At 45.3% G+C, this 20399-nt stretch overlaps 1 protein-coding gene across 1 annotated transcript; it reads left to right on the top strand.

The window, feature by feature from the left end:
• Positions 1 to 496: 496 nt before the first annotated feature.
• On the top strand, positions 497 to 18718 carry LOC138374643 (cytochrome P450 2B6-like). The gene is made up of 9 exons (XM_069457674.1): positions 497 to 792; positions 8387 to 8549; positions 8675 to 8824; positions 10721 to 10881; positions 11277 to 11453; positions 11978 to 12119; positions 14006 to 14193; positions 14387 to 14528; positions 18072 to 18718. The coding sequence occupies exons 1-9, from the start codon at positions 622 to 624 to the stop codon at positions 18251 to 18253; spliced, it is 1476 nt and encodes a 491-aa protein (XP_069313775.1). The 5' UTR covers positions 497 to 621; the 3' UTR covers positions 18254 to 18718.
• The last annotated feature ends 1681 nt before the right edge of the window (positions 18719 to 20399 follow it).

Here is a 20399-nt window from a genome sequence, read left to right as displayed (position 1 = left end):
TTAACTGAATAATTCCCTCCTTTGGGCCAGCCTGTCAGTTTTGAACATACACCACCACCACCTCCACCGCTCAAGTGCAAACACACCTTCACAAATGCAACTATATAAATACATAGAAGCCCCCATATGTGAAAGAATGTACACATAAGCACCCTCAGACTCACACAGAATACCACATCAGCACATTAATATAAATACACACATTCCTTCACATATAAAACTCATCCAAACACACACAGGTACAAGCCAGCACAGACAAATCCATGTAAGCATAAACAAACACGGAAAACTAAGTAGACAAGCGCATGCTCACCCATACCGCAAAAATAAAGAAACATGCATAGCTCCACAACCCCACGCACTCTTGTGGACTTTGGTGTCTGTACCATGCTATCCCTGCCAGCATCTAGGGAGGGGGTAAACAGATAGGGAGCAGGTCACAGTGCCACCCAAGCAGGAATCTTGGGTTCCCTTGGACCCTTTCTAAGTTAACACACCTGGACAGTGCTGAGAGGGGAGGCGGGGAGTGGACGAAATTTCATAACTGGGTGGGGAGGCAGGCTCAGGATAAAAGGCCCAGCTGGAGGCTGCAGTGGGGTAGAAGACAGTCAGACTGGGACCATGGAGCTCAGTGTCTTCCTCTTTCTTGCAGTCCTCACGGGCCTCTTGCTACTCCTGGTCAAGGGCCGCCCAAAGGCCTATGGCCACCTCCCACCAGGTCCCCATCCTCTGCCCTTCTTGGGGAACATTCTGCAGATGGACAGAGGAGGCCTACTCAAGTCCTTCATGAGGGTAAGATGCAGACAGATGGGGTCTGAGGGTGGGCTTGTTCCTGCATTGATACTTGGGGATCCCCCAGCATGAAGTGTGAGGCAGCCTTCCGGGCTCAGGGGTGGGGTGGGGAAGGTTGGTGAGTAACGGGCATGGAGCTCAAGCATGATGGATGGTGATGTTAAGAGAAAAACTCTAAAGAAATTAAATTTGGCAGAGTTTATTTTAGTAAACAAATGATTCATAATCGGACAGCACCCTGAACCAGTAAATGTTCCAAGAGCAGCACCCAGCAAAGTGGGCAAGTAGGACTTATAGAGAGAAAAAGAAAGTGACGTACAGAAATAGCCTGATTGGTTACAGCTCAGAGTGTCCCTTGCTTGGACACGTTGGAGCAGTTTGCAGCCTGTGATTGGCTCCAAGCTCAGTTGCTCTGTTCGGTGTAGACTTGGCTACTTGTTACAAGAATATACTCTCACGTCAGCTTGCAGTTTATTTAAGTTAGGTTATAGTTTGCTATGTGCTATAGCAAGGCAGCTTTAGGCCAAATTTAATTTAATTGAACAATTCTCTGATTTTGGTCAGCCTCACAATTTTGGGAGATTGACCCAAACCTTGGGCACGGACACCACTTTCTGTCAACATTGTAATAGACTTTTTTGGTCTCAGTGTGGAATTCACAATTTACAGTGTCAAATTAGTTGGATGATTCCTTATGCCTTCTTCATGTTTTTGTTGTTACACCTGTAATAACAACATTCGATGTGCAAAGGATGACTACATACGAGTATTTAAGACACTTGCGCTGATACAATGCATCAGAGAGAGTATTGTGATGACTACCAGGAGGATAATACCAAAAAACTGAAGTAACTCTTTAATAGGGTTCTTCAGTAATCAAACTGATCAAAATCAAACAATTCGAAGGTCAGGCAATAAAGATAGTTCAAGCATATTTGAATCCACTTGGTCACAGGCTTCGTTTGGGGCATTATGGTGATTAAGGACCATCATTTGCTATCAAATGGCCTGATTTAATGACGTATCCATAGGTGTAGTTAGCCTGGTCACACAAGGCACAGTAGTCTGGAGACCCACTAGAAGAAACATAAAGATAGAAAACGTTGGCATAGCCAGGCTTGCCACCCACCAGTCAGGATGCCTGCAAACCAACTGTTAGTTGCTCTCATAAATACATGAGTGTATTCATTTCCCCGGAGACATTTCCTTACTGCATTCGGTGACAGTGTCTATAGAAAAAGAAGTATCAGTGTCCTTTTAAATTAAGCTTTCTGTAGTAGTAAAATCAGGGGAAAGATAAGTGCAACATTTGGTTTTGTTCAGCACTGTAGACAAGCCCCAACATGAGCAAAGGGGAGATCTAAAACTGTGTGATGTTCCGTTAAATGTTTTGATTGAACGCAAATATTCTCATCCACCTTTCAGAGAGTGACTTTTACCTGCCTGAATGACAGTAAAGGTCCAGTTGGCTACAAAACCCAAGATTTTCTTCTCAATTTGTGGATTAGCCTCAAATTCCATACAACTGGCACCAGACTACCATCAAAAATGAGCCCCTGTGGACCCCATTTGAAACATTCCTCAGTAGAAACTAATTTACATTTGTCTATTTTGCAGTTAGTTCTAATTTCAGTTATTGACTTCTTTGGCTTCTAATTATAGGAGGTACAATGGGAACATTCAGAAGAAGCTTTGTGTTGTTGTTAGAGATAGCATCGGGCTCTGTTGCCCGGGGTTGGAGGGCAGTTGTGTACTCACTGCTCACAGTGGCTTCCAACTCCCGGGCTCAAACGATTCTCCCACTTCAGCCTTCTGAGTAGCTGAGAATACACGCCAAGTGATTGACTTCTTTTTGCAGAGATGGGGTCTCTCTTTGTTGCAAAGTTTGGTCTGGATATCCTGGCCTCAAGCTATCCTCCCACCTTGGCCCCCTAAAGTGCTGGGATTATAGTGTGAGCCTCAATAATTAGCCAGGGAAAGCTATTTGGAAAGCAGCAGTGGGCCAGGCCAAATAGCAAGATCTGAACCAGTGAAGAGGTAGAACAGAGTTAGCAAATTCTCAGGTGACCCAATATAGCCCCTGGGGGCTGAAAAACAGGGCCATCTAGAGGCATTTGAGCAGAGGTCAGTCAAATTTGTTTGCTATAATTCTGCATAGTTCCTGGACAAGGTCTAGTGGGAAATTTACTTTTTCAATGGTGTCTTTATAGCATGCGGTAAGAGGGTATAACCTTGGAAAGGGAACTTACTGGATTTAGTCCGGTAACATTACACAAGAAATTATTCATACCCACCAGAGGTAGTCCCCAGGTCTCACCCGTGTGATGTCTGGAAGCACAATAGACCTTTTGCAGGCATCACTAAGATAGGTTTTCTATACTTGGTGGCAATTAGGTTATTTATTGGAAAGGTCAGGGTACTATAACCAGTGATTGTAGAAAAGCAAGTAGCAGTGATGTCTAGAATATCAGGGTAGCTTCCACTCTTTCCTGGGGGTTTCAGAATGACTCATTAGGAACACAAAGAGTAATTGGCATCAATGGAATTGTTTCTTGATTTGGGGCCATTAGCCCACACACCTAACAATTGCTCAGTTTTCTTGCTAAAGAATAAGCCTTTGCTGAAGCCATCCACAGATTATGCACTCATGGCTTTTCTTCTAAGGAAAGGGAGGGGATTAGACATTAGAAAACAGGGAAGATAAAAAAAGATAATGTGTTAATGATGGCAGAGAGGTCTTTATTTGCAATCTTGGGAAGGCTGTCCACATGTAGGATGCCATCTGCTTCTGGGGAAAAACTTCCCTGGTCTGCTTTGCCTTAAGGTCTCCAATAGGTGTACACTTCCAACGGTCTGGAAAGGCTCTTTTGAATTGAGAGATGTGGATCTAAGACTCAAGTCCCTGAATAGTGCTGTAGAGAACTTGGTATGGTCCCCTTCAGACAGAGTTCCAGGGCAGTCTTTCTCTGGTGTCATTTCCAAAAGACTCAATCTCTGTGCTCGAGACTGTGAAAAGTTTGGTTGTCATAAGTAGGTGGGTCAGGAAGGTCTTCTTTTGTCCGGTGAAAATATGCTTTGGCAGAATGGCCGTTATCAAAAAGTCCCAAAACAACAAATGCTGGCATGGATGTAGAGAGATTAGAACACTCTTACACTGCTGGTGAGACTACATATTAGTACAAACCCTGTGGAAAGTAATATGGAGATACCGCAAAGAGCTAAAAATAGAAATACCATTTGATCCAGCAATCCCACTACTAGGCATCTATCCAAAGGAGGAAAAGACATTCTATAAGAAAGACATCTGCACTCAAATGTTTATAGCAGCACAATTCACAATTGCAAAGATGTGAAAACAACCCAAATGCCTTTCAATACATGAGTGGCTTAATAAAATATGGTATATGTATACCATGGACTATTACTCACCACAAAAAACAATGGTGATCTAGCACCTCTTAAGTTATCCTGGGTAGAGATTGAGCCCATCCTTCGAAGTGAGGTGTCACAAGGATGGAAAAACACGCGCCACATGTACTTGCCATCAAATTGGCACTAACTGTGCTCACATGGTAGTAATACTCACTGGGTGCCGGTTGGGGGCGGGTGGGGGAGGCTAAATGCATTACATGTAACCAAAATGTTTGTACCCCATAATATTCTGAGTAAATAAAAAAATTAATTAGATGTGAATTAAATGCTTACCTGGATAGTGCAGAACACAAGAAGAAACAGGAGTTTTAAGATCATTCGAGGGTCCAGAAAAGGTTTATTTAAGAGGCAGGACTGGATGTGAGGGTGATCTGGCTGTGACATCCATCACCCCAGTGATCGACAGGATGGATTCGGCTGATCTGGCTGGCTAAGCGGGTGTCCCCTTCCTCCCTCACTGCTCCACGTGCATCCCTCCCGAAGCTGCGCCCTTGGTCGAAGAGGACGACCTTCCCTGATAGAGGAGGACCGTTCTCTGGTCAAAGGTATATGAGTAGCTGTGCTCCCCGGCTAGAACCTCCAAACAAGCTCTCAAGAGGCAGGACTTGAACTGAGCCTCGAAGCCTGAATGCAGTGAGATGAGTGGGGAGAAGACATTCCTGAGGGGTGTTGGGGAAAGGGTGAGGAAGGAGTAGACCCAGGTGAACGGGAGAGCATGACACGTGTAGCAGAGAAGAGGCAGGTGCTGAACTGTGGAGGGATGGTGAGAAACTGGCTTCACTGAAGCCACGGGGAGCAGTGAGAAAGAAAGCGGTCTGCTTTCGCGGGTGTGCTGGACACGGTGACCTCGAAAGCTGAGCACTGGTGATCGCCAGTGGTGGTCCTCAGGCACTGTTGGGATCGCTCTCTCATGCACATTGTGTGCGAGGCCTGTGAGATGATTCAAATAGAAATCCGTGAGGGCTTGTGTCTCAGCACAGCACTAAATACAGTGTCTGGTTCACAGCAGGTGCTCAGTAAATAAGTGAATATGAGTGAGTGAAGGCATCAGTGAACGAAAGCTCTGGCTGGCTTCAGGGACCACAGATCTGGTGCCTCCCTCCCCACTTTCATAGTTTTATCAGATAACTAGAGGCCCCAAATGCATATTATGTTGTTTTCATTGTTTTCCATGTGTTACAAGGGTGCTATGCTGTCACGTAAATTCTTGGACTTAATTTTCTCACTCAGAGTAACGTGGCTAGGATTTACCTATCTTGTCATGGGAGTTCACCAGGTCCCACTTACAATCCTCCTGTGGGCGAGGGGAGGTGTCACCCCTATGTTAGAGGTAAGGGCGGTGTCACTCAGCATGGGGAAGGCACTTGTCCACAGATGCACAGTTGATAAGAGGGGAAGCTGGGATCCAGCAGAACATCCCTTTGTCTCCAAAGTCCTCTTAGACTAAAGCCACTTAACAATTTGGGGATCACTAAATCCTTTGAGAATTTGATTAAAGCTGTAACCACCTCTTCTCCAAATATGCACACACATTTTTGCATAAAATTTGGAGAGTTCACAGACCCCTTAAAGCTCTTCCATGGACCCTCTAAAGATCCTCTAAGTATCCATAATCCACCATTAGGATCGCATTTTTTTCGGGGAGGGGAAGAGAGGGAGGACATGGGTGTATGTGTGTCACAATAGGAAGGCTGGGGAGGGTGGCACTGTTTCTTTTCCATTCCTAAGTTAGCCTCCAAATCCCTTTGGAGTCAGACAAATGTGGGCTTGTGTCCCAGATTCAATGCTTCCTCTTTGAATCTCAGTTTTCTCTTCTGTCAAATGAGATGGTGACCACAAGAATGTGTGCCTCATAAGGTTGTTGTGAGGATTAAATGAGATATTGCATAGGGTTGGCATATAAGTACTCATTAAATGGTGGCTACCTTAATCAGCTCATTCACTTATTTGCTAATTCAATAATAATCTATTGGGTACCTTGTATAATCAACAGGGCATTTTCTAGGAATTGCTAATGTGGCATCTTGGACAAGGCACACGATGTCATGGACATTCCACTGCTGGAGACAGATAAAGAAATGATAAACAGATAAGGAAATGTTAGGTAGACAAGAGCTATGGTTAAAATAAAGCAGGGTGATATTTTAAAAAGTGGTGGGAGCTCCTTTTGATTGAGTAGTCAGGGAAAAAACATGTCTTGTTTTGTTTCTAGGCAAGGACCCTGAAAGATTGAACTGTAAGGCACCAGAGGAAGGCAGGTGTGTTGACAGAATCCTGAAGTAGGAAAAGCTCAGGGAACAATGTGGAGGCTGAATCAGGGAGCTGAGGGGTGTGTGGGAGAAGCCAGAGGGGTATCAGGGCCATGTCAGTAGGGCCGTGTGGACCACAATGAGGACTTCAGATCTTGTTCAAGCAAAGAAGGAGCATTGGAGGGCTTGGTGATGGCTAAGGATATTAACTAATTTACATTTTAAAAGAATTACTCTGACCTGGAAGGCAGTGAAATCACCATCAGGACTATAAGAATGGAAGCATGGGCCAGGCGCAGTGGCTCACGCCTGTAATCCTAGCACTCTGGGAGGCTGAGGCAGGTGGATCGTTTTAGCTCAGGAGTTTGAGACCAGCTGAGCAAGAGCAAGACCCCGTCTCTACTAAAAAAATAGAAAGAAATTAGCTGGACAACTAAAAATATATAGAAAAAATTAGCTAGGCATGGTGGCGCATGCCTGTAGTCCCAGCTACACTCTGGAGGCTGAGGCAGAAGGATCGCTTGAGCCCAGGAGTTTGAGGTTGCTGTGAGCTAGGCTGATGCCACGGCACTCTAGCCTGGGCAACAGAGTGAGACTCTGTCTCAAAAAATAAATAAATAAATAAATAAAAAATAAAAGAGTGGAAGCATGGAGAGCAGTGAATGGGCTTTGCAGAGATCAATGTGAGACATTTTTAAGCAAACTCAACCGTTTTTATGATTTTCATGTCAAGGTTTTACTGAAGTTGAACATCCCCTAAAAAGTGCACAGCTCAATACATTTTCACAAACTGAACACACACATGTAATTGACATGCAGACGAAGCCAACAACAGAGTCCCCAGAAAGCCCACTTTTGTCCCCTTCCAGTCACTACCCTCCTACTATCCTGACACCATAGGTTGATTTTATGTGTCTGAACTTCATATGAATAGAATCGTGATGCGTGGACTCTTCCGTGTCTTGTTTCTGCCACCCAACAGTATGTCTGTGGGTTGCATCCATGTTATTGGGTGTAGCTACAGTTTGCTCTTTTATGCCACTAATATTCCATTGTGTAAATCCCTCATGGCATACACTATATCTATGTTGATGAACCTTTTATTAAGAAGGCTTCTATGAATATACTTGTTCATTTTTTTGGTGAACATACATACACACTTTGTTGGGCATATGTATCTGGGAGTGAAGTGGCTGGGTCACTGGGTGTGCATATGTTGAGCTTCAGTAAACACTGCCCAGCAGTTTCCCAGGCAGCTACAAAATAGTGCCCTATTGTCCATGGGGGATACTTTCCAAGACCTCCAGAGGATGCCTGAAACATTGGATAGTACCTGAAACATTGGATACATTCTATGTTTATTACTATGCAATCACATTGTACAAGGTGAGTAGCCTATGCAGTGTGGACATTCTGGACAAAAGGGTGATTTCCATCTCAGGTGGGACAGAGTGGGATGGTGTGAGATATTATCATGCTATTCAGAATGGAGCATGATTTAAAACTTATGAGTTGTGTCATTCTGGAACTTTCCATTTAATATTTTCGGACCACAACTTACCACGGGTAATTGAAGCTGCAGAAAGTAAAACTGCTAATCACAGGGGGTATGATTCTTTGATTGAGATGCCAGGGAGAAGTGGCCAGACTCAAGGCTATGTGTGTGTGGGGGGGTGACATTAGAAGTATTTAAGCATCTGCACTGTTTAGGGCACCAACCAATCAGAGCAGACCTTAGCTGGGCCATGTGTTAACCCTTTAGTTGCTGGGTCCGGGGAAGGTGAAAGGGCAGCCTAGGGAGGAGGGTCTTGGGGAAGGCGGCTAAACACCAGTCTGGTGTGTGAGTGTTTAATAGTTTGACCACTGAGGTGTGTGCTGACTCGTATAACCCAGGGTGTGGGTATGCTTGGCAGTTCCGAGAGAAATATGGGGATGTCTTCACGGTATACCTGGGACGGAGGCCCGCGGTCATGCTGTTTGGGACAGAGGCCATAAAGGAGGCCCTGGTGGACCAGGCCGAGGACTTCTCTGGCCGGGGCAAAATCGCCATGGTGGAGCCAGTCTTCCAGGGATATGGTGAGAGCCTCCAAGGCACTGGGAGGGCCGGGTGGAGGATGCGTCAGGGAAGGGGAAAATGGGTGGAGAAGGTCCCACAGGCTCCTCCCGATGTCCTCTGCAACCCACACCTCCCCACACTGCAGGCGTGATCTTTGCCAACGGGGACCGCTGGAAGACCCTCCGGCGATTCTCTCTGGCCACCATGAGGGACTTCGGGATGGGAAAGCGGAGCGTGGAGGAGCGGATTCAGGAGGAGGCTCAGTGCCTGGTGGAGGAGCTGCAGAAATCCAAGGGTGAGTCCTGGGGTGGCAGGAAGGAGAGTGAAACAGAGAGAGAGGTGGGCGACCAGCAATAGAAAGACAGAGAGGTATCCGTGGGCAGAGCCAGAGCCAGACAAAGCCCGAGAGACCATCAGACAGAGGCACAGGGACAGAGAGAGAGACAGGGAACTAGAGAGGGACAGATATTGATAGGAGAGAAACACAGACAACCCAGGACAGAGGGAGGTGCGAGGTGTGTAATGTCCAAGAACAACGCAAACATGCATACTTAGTGAGTAGGGCGCTATTCACTGGGCTCAGGGAAACTAATTCATGGATTAATTATATCTATCAAAGGCAAAAACAGAAATCATATAAAGGAAAGCAAAAAGAGAAAAAGGAAAAACTACAGACAATTTGAAGATATTTAATTGAGTTTTTTTGTCCCCTTGTGTGAAGCGCTGATGAGCAAAGAGGCCAAGTGGGGACAGCTGGAGGGGCCATCAAAGAAGCACTTTCCATTGTTTTTTGTTCCTTTTATTAAAAAAATTTTTTTTTAGAGACAGAGTCTGGCTCTGTTGCCCAGGCTGGAGTGCAGTGGCATCATCATAGCTCACTGCAGCCTCATACTTCTGGGCTCAAGTGATCCTCCTTACTCAGCCTCCTGGGTAGCTGGGGCAAGATGTGTGAGCCACCACGCCTGGCTAAGTTTTAAAAAATGTTGCTATAGAAGGGGGTCTTGTAATGTTGCCCAGGCTCATTTTAAACTCCTTGTCTCAAGTGATCCTCCTGTTTTGGCCTCCCAAGTAGCTGGAACTACAGGTGGGAGTTACCATGCTCAGCCCCTGTTTTTTAAAATTTTCCACCAGTGAGTGTTTATGGAACATATAGGTGACAGCGTCCTTTGTTAGCATCTGCATCTCATTGATGCCATCTCTTTGTGAAATTTCTCAAGAGATTCTGGGAGGCAGAGGCAGAGACATGGGGGCAACAGGGCAATAGGGAAACAAGGACAGAGAAACTGAGAAGAAAGACAGGAGGAGACAGACAGACACAGGTAGAGACATAGGAAAGGAGAAAGAGATGAAGATGGAGGGACCAAAACAAAGAGAAAGAGGCACGGAGATGTTTCACAAACACACAGGGAGAGAGACTCAAGGAGGTAGGAAGAAACAAAGGCAGAGAGAAATGGAAGCTGGGAAAATTAGAGACGCAGACAGATGAGCCTCAGGAAAAGGTCTGAACGAGAGAAAACAGACAGGTGAGACCCAGAGAGAGAGGCCATAGCAGCCTGATGTTCTCAGGTGCTGACAGCCCAGTGTTAGTGCAGCCGGGGCCAGGGCTGAGCCTGTGTGCACAGACCCCAACTAATAGGTGCAGAGCAACTCCTGATGCCCAGAGAGCCCCAGGTGTGGAGAGAAGAGACAAAGGGAGAGTCACAGTAGGGATAGAGAGATGAGAGCTTTTAAATTTGCACAATGAATCGATTGCACATCTACTCTGCCCCACTGCTGGCCCTGGGACTTAACCCTCTTAGCTCATAGGTGCAGGGTGAGGACCAACTGCACAGACTCTGTGGCTGGGCTGCTGAGGTCTGAATCCTGGTCCCCATATTGAGCAGCTGTGTAACCTTGCTGAAGAATACTTAACTGCTCTGTCTGCTCATTTATAACATGGGGGTAATAATAGAATTGTACCTGCTTTACAATGTTGTGGTGAGAGCAGATAAAATAGTATATGAAGTGCTTAGAATAGGGCCTGGCGCAGAGTGTGTGCTGGCTTGTGTTAGCTGCTCTGGCTGTTATTCTTGTCTTTATCATGACTGAGCAATGCTGGACAGTGACACAGAGACAGGGTGGGGACAGCCAGAGGTTCCCCACCCTCTGAGTCCATGTCCCTTGACCTGCCCCCTCCTCCTCCACCTCCTAGGAGCCCTCCTGGACCCCACCTTCCTCTTCCAGTCCATCACTGCCAACATCATCAGCTCCATTGTCTTTGGAAAACGATTCCACTACAGAGATGAAGAATTTCTGAAGCTGCTGGACCTGTTCTACCAGTCTTCCTCACTCATCAGCTCTTTCTCTGGCCAGGTGAGGGAGAGGGACGGCGACAGGGAATGAGGTGACATCCAGGGCAAGGGCAACAATGATCTTTTTAGGGGGCCCAGAAATGCAGCTTATGGCTGGAAGAAAAGCAGGGACACGTGGAGAGACAGGGACACTGAGACCTGGGGACAGGGACAGAGAGACTGAGGGAAATGATGGTGGTGATGGGAGGCAGAAATAGAGACTTGGAGGAAGACTAAGAAAATGAGGGCTGGGCAGGAGAGAAGATGAGTGAAAAAAAGGAAAAAGAAGGGCAGAGATAACAGGGTCCTGAGAGACAGAGTTGATAATGTGTTTGTGTGTGTGAAAGAGAGAGATTGAGAGATTGAGATTTTTCTTTGTGTTACCTGCCCCAGGCTCACTGTCCCTCTTTCTTGCAGCTGTTTGAGCTCTTCTCTGACTTCTTGAAGTTCTTTCCTGGCGCACACAGGCAGGTCTACAAAAACCTGCAGGAAATCAATGCCTTCATTGGCCGCAGAGTGGAGGAGCACCGGGAAACCCTGGACCCCAGTGCCCCGCGGGACCTCATAGATGCCTACCTGCTGCGCATGGAAAAAGTGGGGTGTGGGAGAGGGAAAGGGGAGGGGGGAAGGGAGGGGAATGTGGAGGGAGAAGGGGGAAGGGAAGAGGAATGAAGAGGAGAGGGGGGAGTAGGGAAAGGGAAGGGAGGAGCTGTAGAAGGGAAAGAAAGATGCGGTGAAAGGAAGGAGAAAGTAGGGAGGAGAAACAGACCAGCAGGAGGAGAAAGAGAGAGAGTGAGATAAAGGTAAGGAAGAAATTTGGGGTCATGGACAAAAATACAGCAACAGGAGAAATGACCCACACAGGCAGAAAGAGACTGGGAGACCAAGGAGAAAAACACACCAGAGATGGGGAGAGAGATGGAAACAGCCAGACAAAGCGAGCTGAGTGAGACAGAGACAGACACACATGACTGGAGATGCAGGGGACAGAGAAAAGCAAAGTGGGTCAGACAGATGGAGAGACCCTGAAACAGATGGAGGGAACCCAGAGACACTGGAATGTGCACAGTGAGGCCACAGCTTCCCCTGACCCTTCCCTCCTCTCCCTCTGCACCCAGGAGAAATCCAACCCACACAGAGAGTTCAACCAGAAGAACCTCATCCTTAGCGGGCTCTCGCTCTTTTTTGCTGGCACAGAGACCACCAGCACCACCCTCCGCTACGGCTTCCTGCTCATGCTCAAATACCCTCATGTTGCAGGTGGGCCTAGGACAGCTAACTGGGGGTCTTCTGATTTCATTCTGAGCTGCACAGGTGGGGCGAGGGGTCCTGCCTGGAACAAAGAGGAGACACTGGGTCGTTCCAGAAGCACTGCAGGCTTTGGACCAGTCTCTAACTAAGCCAGACATTTTTCTTTTTTAATTTCAAAACATTGCATTTATGTGGGTATAAATGTTTTAGGTTCCATAGATAGCCTTTATAATGCTTGAATCCTGGCTATAGTTGTGCCCAAATAGTGTTCATTGTACCCTTTAGGTCGAGTTTTGCCCCTTTCCACCTCCACCCTCCCCTTTCCCTCTCCCACTGGTTGATCTCCACTGAGTTTTACTTCCCTCTGTGCACATGTGTGCTCATGGCTGAGTTCCACTTTAATAGCAAGTACATGCGGTGTTTGTTTTTCTATTCTTGAGATACTTCACTTAGGAGAACGGTCTCCAGTTCCATTTAGTGTTTTTTTGGTGGATGCTCACAGAATCTGTCGGATTGTTCTCCCACTGTTTTACCCCATCACTTAAAGACTTTTTTCAGGGGGGAGGACATTCTACATTTTTCTTTTTTTTTATCTGTACAAATTTATGGGGTATATGTGCAATTCTGTTACATGCATAGACTGCGTAGTGTCATGTCAGAACTTTCAGGGTATCCATCACCCAAATAACGTACATCATACCCATTAAGTAATTTCTCATCATCCACCTCCCTCACTCTTCCAAGTCTCCACTGTCCATCGTTCCACTCTCTTCGTCCACGTGTACACGTGTCTTAGCACCCACGTGTGGCTGAGAACACGAGATATTTGACTTTCTGTGCCATCACTTAAAGATTTACCTGTTCATCCATCCCTCCTTTCATCTGTCCATCCTTTTATTCATTAATTCACCTGCATACTCATTGATTCTTTCACCTATCACTCCTCCAAGGAAATAACTTTCATCATTTATTTATTTGAATTAATTGATCCATGAGTTGATCCTTTGCAACAGTGATATGTTGAATGCACTATTTGTCATTAATTCCTTGGCTCATCCATTTAAGCGAGCATCCACCCATCCTTTTATAAACGAGGTTTCATTCTTTAATCCTTCCATTGATTCGTTTTTTAATTCGCTCTGTATGCATTCATCCATTCTTTAATTTATCCACTAAATAATTCACTCATTTATTCATTCCTTATTTATTTATCATTGAATCTGCTCATTCATTTATTTACTCATACTTCACCAATTTTTTCAATCCCTTATCTTCCAGAAATCTAGCCATTCTTATGACTATTGATTAATTATAATAGGTTCATTGATTTCTTTATGGACCTTCTATTAGCTAGTGATTTGTTAATTGAGCCATCTATTGATTTATAAGTGAATATACACATCTATTTATTGGTTTGTTCATTCATTCATCCATTTTTCCATTCATGAATTGGTCTATCCATTGATTGATTGATGTATTCACTCATTTATCCAGTTGTTCATGAATTAATCTATTGATTTCACTCTTATATTCTTGAGAACCTAACACAGTGCCTCACTTATAATACACACACAACAAATATTAGTTCGTTTTCTACTCAGGGATAGAGTTTCGGCATGTTTGTAGCCTAGAGTTCTTAATCTGAAATTCCATGTAAAATTGTGTGTGTGTGTGTGTGTGTACCTGTGAATCTGGGGATAGAATCGATAACATTGATTATATCTAGAAGAGTAAGAATTCTTTGCTTCCACCCTTCTTCTCTCACCCCAAGCTGATTGGGTTGAGGTGTATCAGTGATTTAACCCTTTAACATAGGATTTTCCTGGATCATTGGCTGTAGAAATCAATGAGATGTCTCTTGGAAATGGGGTTCACTGGTCCCCTTGTCTGTGCAGAGAAAGTCCACAAGGAGATTGAACAGGTGATTGGCACACATCGCCCTCCAGCCCTCGAAGACCGGGTCAAAATGCCATACACGGACGCTGTCATCCACGAGATTCAGAGATTTGCAGACCTTCTCCCCCTTGGTGTGCCCCGCATGGTCACCAAAGACACCCACTTCCGAGGGTACATCATCCCCAAGGTGAGACCAGTGGAGGTCCTGCATGTCTCCCATGTGGGCATCCTGGGTTCTCTTTATCCTATATCGCAAACTTTTGTTGCTTTCTCAATAGAGTACCCTTGTCTTTGGGTTTCTTTTTTGGATTTTTTGTTGTTGTTGTTGTGTGGGGAGGCCAGGCAATAGGATATCTTTTGATCTTGTGACCCTCCCTCAGAACACTGAAGTATTTCCCATCCTGACCTCTGCTCTCCGTGACCCACGTTACTTTGAAAAACCAGACGACTTCAACCCTGACCACTTTCTGGATGCCAGTGGGGCACTGAAGAAGAATGAAGCTTTTATTCCCTTTTCCTTAGGTAAGCTGGGCCTGAGATCCCTTCCCCAGACATCGGAGTGTGCGTTCCATTCCCTCCTTACACAAACAATGACACGTCCTTGTTTATTGAGCACTTAGTATATTCTAATTTGTTTATCTGTGTGATCCCATTCCATCTTTACTACTACCCTATGAGGGGACTTGAGTTATAAGATTACATCACAAAGGCACATCTTGGCAAGCAGGACCTTGGGCAAGTGTTTTAATCTCTCTAAACATTAGGCAATTCACCCTCTTCAATAAAAATCTATTGAGCACTACTCTGAGTCCAGTGCTCTGCTGGGGGCTGGAGATAATGCATCAAACAAATCATACAGAGACGCAGCTCCTGCCCCAGGAAATTTGCAGTCCAGCTGAACAGATGGGCACCCATCAAATAGTAACAAAATCATAATATGAGTAAATGAATTGATGCATTTAACATGGTTAGAACTGCCTGGCACAAAATAAACGCTCACAGGGGCCATTATTACTATAATGAATCATAATCATGATAAGTGCTCTAAAGGGGGTTGGGGGAGCACAAAATAGGAAACACTGACTAACCTTGGTGGGTCTGTGAGGAAGAGCCAACCGGATGAGCTGGCTTCCAAGTTGTGATGCTCATAGGTGGGGCCAATTAGCCACTGGGAAGAGTGTTCCTGGCAGAGCAAACAGCAAAGGCAAAGCCTGAAGGTAGAAACCTGATGACACATTTGAGAAAGTATAAGAAAGTATAAGAAGGCCAGGGAGATTTGGGTGTAGATTCCAGAGGGAAATAAGGTGAAGAGCTGAGCTGGGCAGGGCTTTGAAGACTGGGGGAGGAGTTTGGATTTATACTCCAGCACTGGGGAGGTGGGGAGGGTCTTGACATGCTCTGACCTGGTCCAGTTCCCATCCTCCACTCCTTGGCTTCGTAAGAGAAAAACTTTAGATACATTAAATTTAGCAGAGTTTATTTGAGCAAAGAAATGATTCATGAATTGGGCAGCACCCTGAACCAGTAAAAGTTCAGAGAGATGTAATCAGCCACATGGGCAAGCATTATTTATCCCTGGAAGAAGGAAGTGGCCCATGGATACAACCTCATGGATTACAGCTGAGAGTTTGCCTTATTTGCAACTGTCTGAGCTGTTTGTAGCCTATGATTGGCTGAAGCTGGGCCATTATGATTGGCCAAGGCTCATTTACTTTTTAAGAGAGTATACGCTCAAGTTACATTGTAGTTTGTTTACATATTAAGTTAGGTTACAGTCTGTTATGTGTAGAGGCAACTTTAGGCCAAATATAATTTAATTTAACACCCTCCACCCACAGAAAACCCCAATATCCAGGTTGCTTACCTTTCGAGAGGAAGGAATTTCCCAGGAACAAGTCCCTGGTCTTGAGTCTTATTATCAACTTCAGTCACCTGGTGCTCTGGGTCGGCCTGTGTCTCTGTGTAATGCAGTGACCCTCTTCCTCCTTTAACTTCAGTGAGACTTGGGAACACATGGGGTGGCGTGATGAGGGTCAACCCTTTCATTTGATATGACTATCCTAAGTTTTGAGAGAGGCAGAGGCCGGGTGCAGTGGCTCATACCTGTAATCCTAGCACTCTGGGAGGCCGAGGCAGGCAGATTGTTTGAGATCAGGAATTCGAGACCAACCTGAGCAAGAGTGAGACCCTGTCTCTACCAAAAAAATAGAAAGAAATTATCTGGACAACTAAAAATATATAGAAAAAATTAGTCAGGCGTGGTGGTGCATGCCTGTAGTCCCAGCTACTCTGGAGGCTGAGGCAGAAGGAGCTCGATCCCAGGAGCACGAGGTTGCTGTGAGCTAGTCTGACAGCATGGCACTCTAGCCTGGGCAACACAGTGAGACTCTGTCTCAAAAAAAAAAAAAAAAAAAAGAGAGAGAGAGAGAGAGAGGCAGAGATGTGCAGAAATATGGACAGAGACAGACAAATAAGCAGCAGAGTGATAACGAGAGTGAGAAACAGAGGGACAAACAGAGACACAAGGAGAGGCAGAGACAGGGAGAAAATGGCTGGAAGAGACAGACAGAAAGTGAACATTTGACAACAGAGGGAGAAGAGGACAGAGAGACAGACATGGGGAAGGAGGAGGAGGAGTCAGTGGAGGACAAGAAAAGAGGAGGGAGGACGGAAAGAAGGAAGGAAAGACAGAAACAGTAAGAGAGAGGCAGAAGAAAGTGACATAGGTAGAGAAGAAGAAACAGAGTGAATGAGAGAGACGAGGTATTTTTAGAGGGACAGGAAAAATGAAAGTGAGAGAGAGGGAGTGTGAGAATATGAGATTCAACTAGACAGAGACAGGGAGTTCAACAAGACAGAAGAAAACCAAAATAAAGAGGAAGAAAAGAAAAGAGAGGTAGAAAAACAGTGCCTGGCAGGTATAGACAGTGAAAAAAAAAAAAAAAAAAAACCAGTGATAGATGCCACAGGCAGAAAGAAAGACAAAGCAAGCCGAGAGGGTGTTGGAGCCGAGGACATTCCAGAGGGTGTCCAAATGGACAGCCCCAGCGGTGGGCAGGTGTGTTGGGAGGGAGATGACAGGCGTCTGGGTGTTCTGGGAAGAGCTGGGTCACAGCAATACTTACAGAAGTACCAGCCCAGAGACCTGCCCTGAGTATTTTGAAACTCATGTGTCCCGTTTCCTGTCTTCTGGATGTGCCAAAAGGACGTGGATCCTTCCCCAGATACCTCCACATGGCACGATGTTCAACCACCTGGAACTCATGGGGAATGCCTGGAAACCCACTCGAGACATGGCCTTTAAAGCCTGTCAGTTTGCAGAGTAGGAAACACTGAAGTAAAGGGAGAGGCTCTGCTGTGGCTGTGCCTCAGGGTTTCCAGCCCCTTTTGTTCTCATTTCTCTCCAAGACTGTGGTTTCTATGCTCTTGGGGTTCCTTACACCTCTGAGGCTGATGGGCACCATAGACCATCACCCACCACCATGTGCACCAATCCCAATCACAATTTTATATATAATTTGGATGTTTTGGGGGAAGTCTTGAAGCCCATGGATCTCAGGCTGAGGCAAGAAGACAGCCCAGGGATAGACACACGCACGGTGCCAGAAACATACACCCCACACATGCTCCTGGAAACAAACACAAGACAGGAACTGCACATTGAGGATTCTTAATTCAAGCCAGGTGCTATTCTAAGAAGTTTTGCAGATATTTTCTTTAACCTCACAAGAGCCCTCACAGATAGATACCATTCTCCCCATATGCGAAATGAAGAACACTAAAATGTGAAGTCAGAAATATGCTCACACCTACATACGTAGAGGTAAAACACACACACAAACTCTCTGCTAGAGAAATGAACTTGGCATATCCACCCAAAGATTTGCACCCAGTTTCAGAGGGTTTGGGGACCACCTACAAGTCCACCCTGAATTCCAGGTTAAAGGCCAATCTCATGCAAATCTGTTGCAATGGACAGGAGTGTCCAGGCTGAGGAGTGTGGCAGGGCAAAGAATGTGCACCCGCCCTGTACCCTCACTGGTGATCTTCCTTCTGTGCCCACAGGGAAGCGCATTTGTCTTGGTGAAGGCATCGCCAAGGCCGAATTGTTCCTCTTCTTCACCACCATCCTCCAGAACTTCTCCCTGGCCAGCCCCGTGGCACCTGAGGACATCGACCTCACACCCCAGGAGAATGGTGTGGGCAAAATAGCCCCAACATACCAGATCCGCTTCCTGCCTCACTGAAGAGGCTGAGGGAAGGAGGTCAAAGGATTCCAGGGTCACTAAGTGTCCCCACCTCTGAAGACAATGGCCCCTGATTCCCTCCACAACTCCGTCTGAGAGACCTGCTGCAAGCCTGTGTCCCTCTCCCTCCGTGGAGTCTGCTGTCTGATGTCACATCGCTAGTTATTGGAGGAGCAAGAGTCACAGGCTCTAGAATCCAAATTCTTCCTCACAGCTCCCTCTTTTTCATATGGATATTTTTAAATTAAGAGGAAATTCACATAAAATAACATTAACCATTTACAATGTGAGATGCAGTGGCAATATTCATTCACACTGCTGTCCAACTAGCACCACCTAGTTCCAAACATTTTCATCATCCCCCCAACTACAACCCGGCCCTATTAAGCAGTCACTCCCCATTTCCCTTTCCCACCAGCCCCTGCAAAACATCAATCTGCTTTCTGTTTCTGTTGACTCACCTATATGTTTCCATAAAGGGAACCATACAGTATGTGATCTTTTGTGTCTGGTGTCATTCACTTCAAACAATATTTTTTTAATATCAGCATATTATGGGGGAACAAATATTTAGGTTACATATATTGCCTTTGTCCCACCTGAGTCAGAGTTTCAAGCGTGTCCATCCCCCAGATTGTGCGTACTGCACCCAGTAGGTGTGTATATACTATGTAAGCATCTACTATGGGCCATGCACTGGGAATGCAACTTGGAGTAATATTGGAAGGAGTCCACACTTTCGTGGAGCTTAATTCTACTATGGGTGGGGGGCGAGGAAGACATGAAAAAAACCTTCCTCACATAAAACTGCAACTGTGATGAATGGAGAAGAAGAGCCAGATTCTGATGAGAGAAGGGAGAATTTGACTTGAGTCTGGGCAGTCTGAGAAGGCTTCCTGGGAAAGTGACACCTTAGCGGAGAGCTAAAGAGGGTGCAGGAGTTATCTATGTAGGACAGGGCTCCTCAAACTGCTTGCAGTGAGAGACCAGCTTGTGCCTCCTCCTAATGCTCTGCAGAGTGATTCTTTCATAAAATGCTATATAAATGCCATGGCAATGTCAAAATGTAAAAAAAAAAAAAAAAAAAAAGAAAGAAAGAAAAAAAAAAGAATTAATTTGCTCTTCCTTTTCCAGTTCCTTGAGATGGTTTATTAGTTTGTTGATTTGTGAGCTTTCTGTCTTTTGGATGTGAGCATTTAATGCTATCAGTTTTCCTCTTAGGAATGCTTTTGCTGTATCCCACAGATGTTGAAAACTTGTGTCCCTGCTATCATTTAGTTTGAATAATCTTTTGATTTCCATCTGGAGCTCCAACAGTCATTCAGCAATAGATTGTTTAATTTCCATGAGTTTGTGAAGTGGTGAGTGTTTCTGTTGGACTTGAACTCTAATTTTATAGCACAGTGGTGTGAGAAGACACATGGCATAATTTCTATTTTTTGAAACTTGTTGAGTGCAATTTGTGGCCTATGATGTGATTGATTCTGGAGAAAGTTCCATGAGCTGATGAGAGGAATGTATATTCGGTTTTATTTGGGAGGAATGTTCTGTACATGTCTGTTACACCCATTTATTCTAGAGCTCTGTTGAAGTCCTTTGTTTCTTTGCTTATTTTCTGCTTAGAGGATCTGTCCAGTTCTGTCAGTGCGGTGTTGAAATCCCCAGTTACTATGGCAATACTGTTTATCATGCTATTTAGATCAAACAGGGTTTGCTTTATGTACCTGGGTGCTCCTGTGTTGGGTGCATAAATATTAAGAATTGTTAAGTCTTCTTTTCACCATTATATAGTGACCATCTTTGTCTTTCTTTACTTTTGCTATTTTAAAGTTTATGTTATCTGAAATAAGTATAGCTACCACCGCTTTCTTCTGGCTTCCACTTGCCTCAAAGTTGGTTTTCCAACCATTGACCTTGAGTCTGAAAGCATCTTTGTGGATTAGATGTGTTTCCTGGAGATGGAAGATACTTGGCTTGTGAAATCTTAGCCACTCAGCCAGTCTATCTCTCTTCAGAAGACAACTGAAACCATTCACATCTATTGAGAGAATTGATATTTGTTGTAGATTTCTGTTCATATTGTTGGATAAATTCTTATTGTTTTGCTTTACCTCTTGAGCCACTGTGGAATCCAGGTTCTGGAATT

The sequence above is a fragment of the Eulemur rufifrons genome, chromosome 24 (genome assembly GCF_041146395.1).
Source record: "Eulemur rufifrons isolate Redbay chromosome 24, OSU_ERuf_1, whole genome shotgun sequence".
Lineage (NCBI taxonomy): Eukaryota > Metazoa > Chordata > Mammalia > Primates > Lemuridae > Eulemur > Eulemur rufifrons.
The sequence above is the reverse complement of the archived record's forward strand: the minus strand, read 5'-3'. Positions and strand labels throughout refer to the sequence as shown.